This window comes from Prionailurus viverrinus, chromosome A2, assembly GCF_022837055.1.
Source record: "Prionailurus viverrinus isolate Anna chromosome A2, UM_Priviv_1.0, whole genome shotgun sequence".
NCBI classification, from domain to species: domain Eukaryota; kingdom Metazoa; phylum Chordata; class Mammalia; order Carnivora; family Felidae; genus Prionailurus; species Prionailurus viverrinus.
The window spans coordinates 44,550,827-44,559,058 of NC_062562.1; the positions used below are offsets into that span (position 1 = coordinate 44,550,827).

Here is an 8,232-nt window from a genome sequence, read left to right on the forward strand (position 1 = left end):
AGTTTCAGCCCCTCTGCTAGGTATCCATCACATTATTTTTCAGATGAGGAAAGGGTCTAGTGTGTGTTGCTGATAGCAACTTATAGGGAGGCACTCACTAAGCAATTTTCACTGCATCTATAAAATTTGGATTCTTCCCATCAGAAAAGAAAATGTTCATTGGTCATTTAACCCTTCTCCTGAATAAGCATTTGCTAACATGGACAAATACAACAAGACTTCATAGGGACCCTGAAGCTGTTTCAAGCTATGCTCCCAACTCAGGATGATTTGCCAATTTCCAGATAAAGTTTATGTTTACTGCACCCTTTTTTCAGGTGGACACTAAAGGCATTTTTATCTTAAAAAAAACAAAAACAAAAAACCTGGGGAGAATTGGATTTCTATATCTCACTAAAGCAAGGGCTCTAAATTCTGTTGAAAGGAACCAATTTGTGGAACCTGAGATGTGGAAGTAATCACCAGGCCACAAAAACCTGAGATTGGGGTTTGTCTGGGGGTCAGTTCATCTCACTTTGTTAAAATCTCACTTCATACTTTCTTATCATTATAAGGATTGTCATTGTTGTTCTGTTGTTGTTGTTTAGACCAGTGATTCTTGCTTTAATTCATTACAAAAACGTATCTTAAGCAATTAAATTGATATAATTGATATTAGATAATAAGGATGTGACTGTGGAAAAAAAAACAACAAGTTCTCTTCCTCAAAAGATTGTCCATTTTGTTGGTCAAAGACCTTACAATTTTGGAGGAGCCTCAAACAACAGCTGGTAGCCTGTTAACTATGAAAACTGGAAGACCTGTAAGAAAAGGTGTTATGTGAAAGGATTGAGATTATTCTGGGGGAAAAAGGGGGTATATTTAGACAGATGTGGATTTGAATCCCAATTCAGATATTTACTAACTCACTGCTCTTAGACAAGTTTTCTTACTTCTCTGGATCCTAATTTCCTCATCTGTGAAAGAGTGTCACAATACCAGATTGCTTAAGGTTTTTGTAGGAATTAAGTGTCACAGTGCCCTGTGCCCAGCACAAAGGTAGAATTCAAAAGGGAGTAGCAACTTTTATTTTGCTGCATCACTGATGTAATAGTTATTAGCAATGTTATTAGTAATATTGAAGTTTCTTCTTACGTTAGATGTGGACATCCTCATTAAATGCTTTCACAGAGGTCCAGAGATGTCCCATAAGGTGCTCTTAGGTTCCTAAGTAGGTAGTCATAGAACTGACGTTAAAAAGTCATTAAGAGGGGCACCTGGGTGTCTCAGTCGGTTAAGCATCCTACTCTTGGTTTCTGCTCTGGTCATGATCTCACACTTCATGAGTTCAAGCCCTACATCGGGTTCTGCGCTGACAGCACAGAGCCTGCTTGGGATTCTCTCTCTCTCTCTCTCTCTCTCTCTCTCTCTCTCTCTCTCTCCCTGTCTCTCTGCCCTTCCCATACTCTCTCTCCTTCCCACTCTCTCTCAAAATAAACTTAAAAAAAAAAACTAAAATAAGATAAAAAATAAAAAGTCACTAGGAAATTGTTATTTCTGGTAGAATCTAGCCATTTCTACTGTTTCGAAAAGTGCTGTGGCCTTGCTTTCCATTGTATCCCGGGCAAGGCGATACTGAATGAAATTATTCTGTCTTTCCAGATGCCTATGCAAGAGGAGCCGGGCCTTCTACTTCGAATGCATGCACACTGTCAGCCATCAGTACGATCGTGATTTCCCTCACAGCTAGGTCCAGTTTATGACAAAAGTTATCTAAAGGACTTGCTATTTATAATATAAGCAACATTTAGCTAGTTGTTTTGAAGACACCCAGTACTAAGTAATATTGTTGTTCAAGTACATCTTATTACTGGAAAAAAAAATGTTTTTTGCTTCTTTAGGAATGGCATTATACAGTACTTCCTCAAAGCAAACCTAGCTTTGTCTGAAGTTTCTTTGGAAACTCTGCAATGCACTGAAGACATCTGTAATATGATGTTACCAAAGCAGTTTACATATGTCCTTATATGCATATTTTTTATTATATATTTAGTGTTTTATAGAATTTTTTAAAGTTAACATGAAATGTAGATATTAATTTTTTCCTCTGCTGTAAAATGCTATGGGCAACACAATCATACAATTATTATTTGAAAATATTTCCTTTAAAGAAAAAGTTTGAAACTCACATTGATAAATAAATTATAAACTGTACAGTTTTACAAGGATTCAGTGGCAGAACAGCTGAAGATTTGGTCTGGAACTTAAGGCTGCGATGTGTAAATGACTCTTTGGATAGTTAACGCATTGCATCAAGTCCTTTTTGACATGTACAATATGTTTTCCCACCCTCTTGTGAATTTTGTTGTTCAACACAACTTGAGATGGTTTCAGGAATGGTTGTGAACTAGAAACCTAAACTAACTGCCCAAGAGGTACCTTGTGCAATATTCCCATCCCTGAATTTAGCATTGTACAGTAAGACTTTCTTTTCACTCAGCTAAGTTAGCATTGTGTCTGTAGTAGCATTATCTTAGGCATTAAATTTGAAGTTACCTATCCAGTAGTAACATAGACCAAAAGTTACTATAGTCAACCAACTCTTTCAAAGGATAAAAGATAATTTTACTATCTTTAACTGTATCTGTCTTGAATGTACATTTTTTAAAAAGGTGTAATTCTCTGTTGTTGGATTCATAATTTCTTTATATATGTGTATCTCTTTAATAATAGAGCCCTTCTTTTGAATCAAAATCATGTATGGAGTTTGGCACATTTCTCCTATTTCAGCAGATAGTTGCTGCGAAGAAATTTTTCACAACACTACAAAAGATCTTTAGTATAACTGTATGTTATCTTGATGATTATCCTGTTTTGCAGTAAGTAGCTTAGTTGCTTTATAAGCTTTACCTTCTAAGTCTTAAAATCACATATTGGAAAATTACAGTATAAAAAACCACCTATTCTTATGAAAAGAACTATTTGTTATAATGGGGGAGGTTTTGTAAGCAGCTGACACTTGTGGAACAGTGCATATAAAAGGCAATGAAATTTTCTATAAAAATTTTCACATGTGAACACTCTGCCACCTTTTATTCTTTCTCAGAGAGCTCAAATTTGCCTGTAATTTGTCATTTTTTGCTTACAAATAATATAAGTTAACTTTTCAACCTTCTAACTCTATTTATCCAACAAGGTCCTGTCCTAATCAGGATTCCACTTGTGTAAAAAATAGGGTGGTAACCAGAAAAAAAAAAATTATTGTCAGTATTTCAAGCTGTGTTCCTTTCTTAGTTTGATATGGTTACTTCTATGTTAAAATAAAACAAAACTTAAAATCACACACACAAAAAAATCAACAAAACAATAAAATGAATGAAAAAAAATGATACCCCAGGTAGTTCCCGACCCCAGTGTAAATGATATTTACCAGTGATCTAGCATATGTAATCTTTTTTTAAAGGTATTGTTAATAAATATTCTGTCATTTGTAAAGATACTTGTCTTTTGGGAGCATTTTTCCTGCCTGCCTGTCAGGGAATTTGTTAGCTCACCCTTGTGCTAGTTATAATTTGACATGACAGAGGGACTCCAAAGTCTCTGGCCATGATCCAAAGCTAGGTGACTCAGAGTATCCCTTTGGAATTGACAACCCCGAAGACACCATTTCAAATCCTCTTTGCAAGCAGAGAGGGTCAGAATCCACAAATAAATGTCCTGAAGATCAAACTTGAATATTTCCTCTTGATTACCTAAGTCTTTTGCATATTTAACCTATGGATATCTGTTGTTTTAAGCTTTCCTCAACCCCATAGCCAAAAGGATAAAATCTAAACTTGATCGTTTAAGGCCCTTAATCTAATAACAACTTAACTTTGTACCCAGCTACACTGAGCCCTCACTGGCCCCTGAACACTGCTTGCTTTTGGTCTCACCTCTGTGCCTTTTGATGTATGGCTGACCCCTCCTGACATGCCCTCCCCACCCTTATTTCTCACCCAATTCCTGACTGTCCTAGGGTAGCTCCAGCCCCAGGCGTCTGCGAAGTCTTCCCACACCTCAGCCCTTTAGGATGTCCTTCCTCTGGGTTAGCTACAATCCCTGTCAATACCACTCATTTAGTAATTAATCAGGTACTACTTTTGGAAATCTCTTGTACTGTTATCTTGCATTTTAAGTTAACTCCTGTATTGTTACTTAATTTTCCTTGTACTTATGCCTTGTCTTCCCAGCTAGATTGTAAGCTCCTTGAGGGCAGGGACTTTGGTCTTATCTTCCATGTACTCTCCATAGTGCCTAGCACAGTGCCTTGCAATAAATAATCATTGATTAATTGAAGGGGTCTTTGAAGTAGCATTTTGCATCAGTTGCCCGCCTATGTACCCTAGTGACCCAGAGAAGACCGTGTCACTATTTTTGTTAGGTGGTGAAAAGCATTAGAAGGCCTGGCTTCAAACTTTATGCTTTGAAAAAGTCCTGTTATCTCTCCACTTCATCGTCTGGTAAATGAGGACCTGGATTAGCTGAGTCTACCTGAGCTGAAGGTATTTTAGAAAGTGCTTCATAGACACCTTCACCCACACATGTCTGATTTCTTTGGCTTCTGTGTTTGTTGTTGCAGGTTGGGTTCACTGTTTGCAAGCAACAGAAAACCACTCTGGCTAAATTGAACAAACAAAAAGGAATGACACCGATTAGGTCACATGAGCCAAGAAAAGGCTGAATGACCAAGCCTTGATGAGAATAAGAACCAGGCTATGCTAAGAACCAGACCACAGCAACTCTGAAAAGTCTATTCCAAGTGCTTTTTTGGGAATAAATTGGATTTGTTTATGAGTTTGATAATACTCTGTTCTGTATGCAAATTACTAGAAGAGTCTGATCTGTCCATTTTGTGTCCCATAGTCAAAGCACCTTGATCACACCAAACCTGCACTCATGGCAAAGTAATAGCTTACTAAAGAAAAAATGAGATGATATTTCCACAAGATGGGATGATAGATACTGGGAAGATCTAAGCAACACACTTTCTATGCTTAGCTATCCGAGGGGACTTCCCTGGACCCTAGTCCCAAATAATATTCTCAGATGGAGTGTATTACTACTTGAGACAGTGACTCTGAAGCAAGAGCACTAGAAGGGGCCTATTTGCTTTGGTTGTTTAACCTTTTCAAGTGCTTACTTTTACCCTTACTCTTACCTTCTTTTTGTGTGTGCAATCTACCTGTGATTTAACTGTGTAAAAGAAAACTCTCTGGCCAGATAATTGGGTTCTCTCAATGTTCCTGAATTTTTATAGAGCTCCCACACCCTATGTACAAAACAGCATCTTTGCATGGAGGCAGAAGACATAAATGATAAATTTCATTTCTCAGGTGAGCTCAGAATTCTTTCAGCCTATGGGATGGGGGCTACTATAAGCTTTCTATCTGAAGATAGAATGACTGAGTTTTTCCTACCATCAGATTTTTGGTTATTTACATCTGAGAAGCAATGTTCAATCCTGATTAAACTTCTCCAGTTCTTTCTCACCACCCTGACCTTGTTGCAAAGTATGCTCAAAGAACATTGAATGTGAGTGTTGAATTATAAAAAGTACATAAATAGTACATAATTACCTACGAAAATGTCATGTAATTTTTAAAGTAATTTAATGTACTGCAATCAACCACCAGGTGATTTTGTGCACTGTATTGGATTATCCATGCCACTATTCTCCTCCATTAACCCAGATAATCAAGAATTGACTGTATTTTCCTGTTGTTACAACTAAAACAGTTCTCTATCCAACCACGGTGATTGGAGGAGCAAGCCTTTTCAAATCAAAGACTTATAGTCGATTTCAAGGCACACCCAAAATTACTCCATCACAAAATTAAAGACACCGGGCCTGACACAGGCAGCATAATACAGTATATAAGAATACAGACTCTGGAGTCTGACCTCCTGGAATGCATTCTGACAATTGCTATTTATCATATAGGATAAGGTTTGTAAAGTCCTAAATGCACAGCTCTCTAAACATTAGCAACTATGTTATAGATCAGTTATTGTTCATTTTCTCAAGTGACTAAGATAGTAATAAAAACCAGACAAAAAATATACAGGCTTCCCATAGAGAAAATGTGTTGAGCTCAACATACATGTCCATTATCATCTTGTATTTAAATATTTTCACATCTTGGGGCGCCTGGGTGGCTCAGTTGGTTAAGCGTCCAACTTGAGCTCAGGCCATGATCTCACGGTTTGTGAGTTCAAGCCCCGTATCGGGCTGTGTGCTGACAGCTCAGAGCCTGGAGCCTGCTTCGGATTCTGTGTGTGTGTGTGTGTGTGTGTGTGTCTCTCTGCCTCTCCCCCACTCATTCTGTCTCTATCTCTCATAAATAAATAAACTTAAAAAATTTTTTTCAGCATTTTCATGCCTTAAAAATATAAATATTTAAGTATTTAAATAATACAATTAATAAAATTAAGATATTTAATAATATTGATATTTATAAAACAAGTTCGGCAGTAGGGTCCTCACTGAGATGCCAGCTTTTCCACAAAGGCTTCCTCAGTTTCTCCATCTGGTATAGACCTCTTGTTTCTCTGACTTCCAGGGCGCATCATCAGTACCCTCACGTATCTATCATCCCATTAGCTGGTCATTAAATCACTTGCTTCTTCTTCCCACCAGACAGACCATTTTAGGATTAGAGTCTGGTTGTAATTCTTGAGTGGACTTCCCAAGCACCAGGCCCATATCCCACCATCTCTATCACTAACAAAGCTAGAAGGAGGAGAGTCTCTGACATCACTTCCGGTGATTTGCTCAGCCCCTGCCCTCCTGCCAGGGTGTGAAAGGAGGCCCCTTTCCCCCCTGTGCTAAATGAGCTGTGCAGATCAAACATTCCAATTCCACGACTCCAGTGTAGACTGCAGTACTCACCAGAGATCACAATTTAAACTCCTCTGTCCTTTATCACCAACAGTTATGGTCAATTGTAGATTAGTAGTGCTCTAGCAATATAGAACGCACTGAGAGAAAGCTGGGTTTGTTTGTTTGTTTGTTTGTTTGTTTTTTAAGTCAACCGTATAATAGATCTGAGTGTCTGGAATCTTCAAGGCTGAGGTCACTTAATGTGATAGTCCAGTAGCTGTAAATGGGTCTTTGGCTCCATCTTTTTACCAATTGTTACGAACAGCACAAACTGTACCAGGAAATGTGTATGTCCTAGGATTTTAACTAACAAAGAATAATAGTTTAATTTGTTTTTATAGTTTTGGAAGTGCTCTTCACACTAAGAAGCGGGAGATGCCGGTTTTATTCCTTTTTCATTTATGAAATTAAGGTAAGGAGATGGTACTACCAGCCCAAAGTGACAGAGATGATTAGAAACTCAGGACTAGAATTTAGAACGGTTAATTCAGTTCATCTTGGCACCTAGAAATTAGCTTGTAGTGAGAGAATGAACAAGAGAGAGTTTAAGTTCAACTAGAAACCAGTCAGGACACTGAGTAGGCAAGAGGAACATGGTGAGGTCCAAGCCGGGCACATCCAAGGCTGAGACGTGGGAAGTGAACAAGTTGTGAATGATGAGCAGACTCAGGGCACAGCCATTTGGAGGAGCAGGTCCCTGAAGTGGTTCTGGTCGGTCATTCAGCAAGGGACTAGCAGTCCCCTTCTGGGTTCTAGGCACAAGGGAGTGCTGTGGCAGTCAGAAAGTGAGACCCCATGAGAGCCACAGAATGAAGGAGAGGAAGACACCCGAGGCCAGTGTGAAGTCGCCTGATTTGGAGTCAGACTGTGGGTGGGGAAGCTAAGGGACCAGTACTGGCATTTTGTCACAGTATGGAAAAACAATGATAATAATAGCTGACAACAATAATACTTCTGGTATGTACCTGTCTATCTGCAAATCGACCTGCTGGTTTAGTTACTATTTATTCTTCATATTAGACACATGGGGAACAAAGACTAAGAGGTTTAGAGGTGTTTCCCAGGTCACAAAGCTAATAGAGATGCCAGGAATTCAGATGCTGGTTGGTTGACTCCAAAATGTTAGGTACATAGGTAGGTTGATAGGTAGGTGTATGGATGGATAGATATTGGTTCCTCTACGGCAATAAGAAGGAAGTAAAGTGGTGAGCTTCCTAGGAGGTTGTACATGGGCTGTTAAAAAGTGATCAGGGGGTCTGAGCCAAGATCCCAGGTATAAGATTCCCTCAGAGAAATGTCATATAGCTCAGCTGTGATTTCTCTGCTCCAAA

The 8,232-nt window shown here is 38.6% G+C and overlaps 1 protein-coding gene across 7 annotated transcripts in view; it reads left to right on the plus strand.

Moving 5' to 3' along the window:
- Positions 1–4,317, plus strand: part of CNTN4 (contactin 4) — a 907,777-nt gene extending 903,460 nt beyond the window's left edge. For all 7 annotated transcript variants that reach the window (XM_047849694.1, XM_047849690.1, XM_047849689.1 and 4 more), the window contains one exon: positions 1,642–4,317. In XM_047849694.1, coding sequence (XP_047705650.1) covers positions 1,642–1,742 — 101 coding nt within the window. In that variant the 3' untranslated portion in view covers positions 1,743–4,317. The remainder of the gene's footprint in view (positions 1–1,641) is intronic.
- The last annotated feature ends 3,915 nt before the right edge of the window (positions 4,318–8,232 follow it).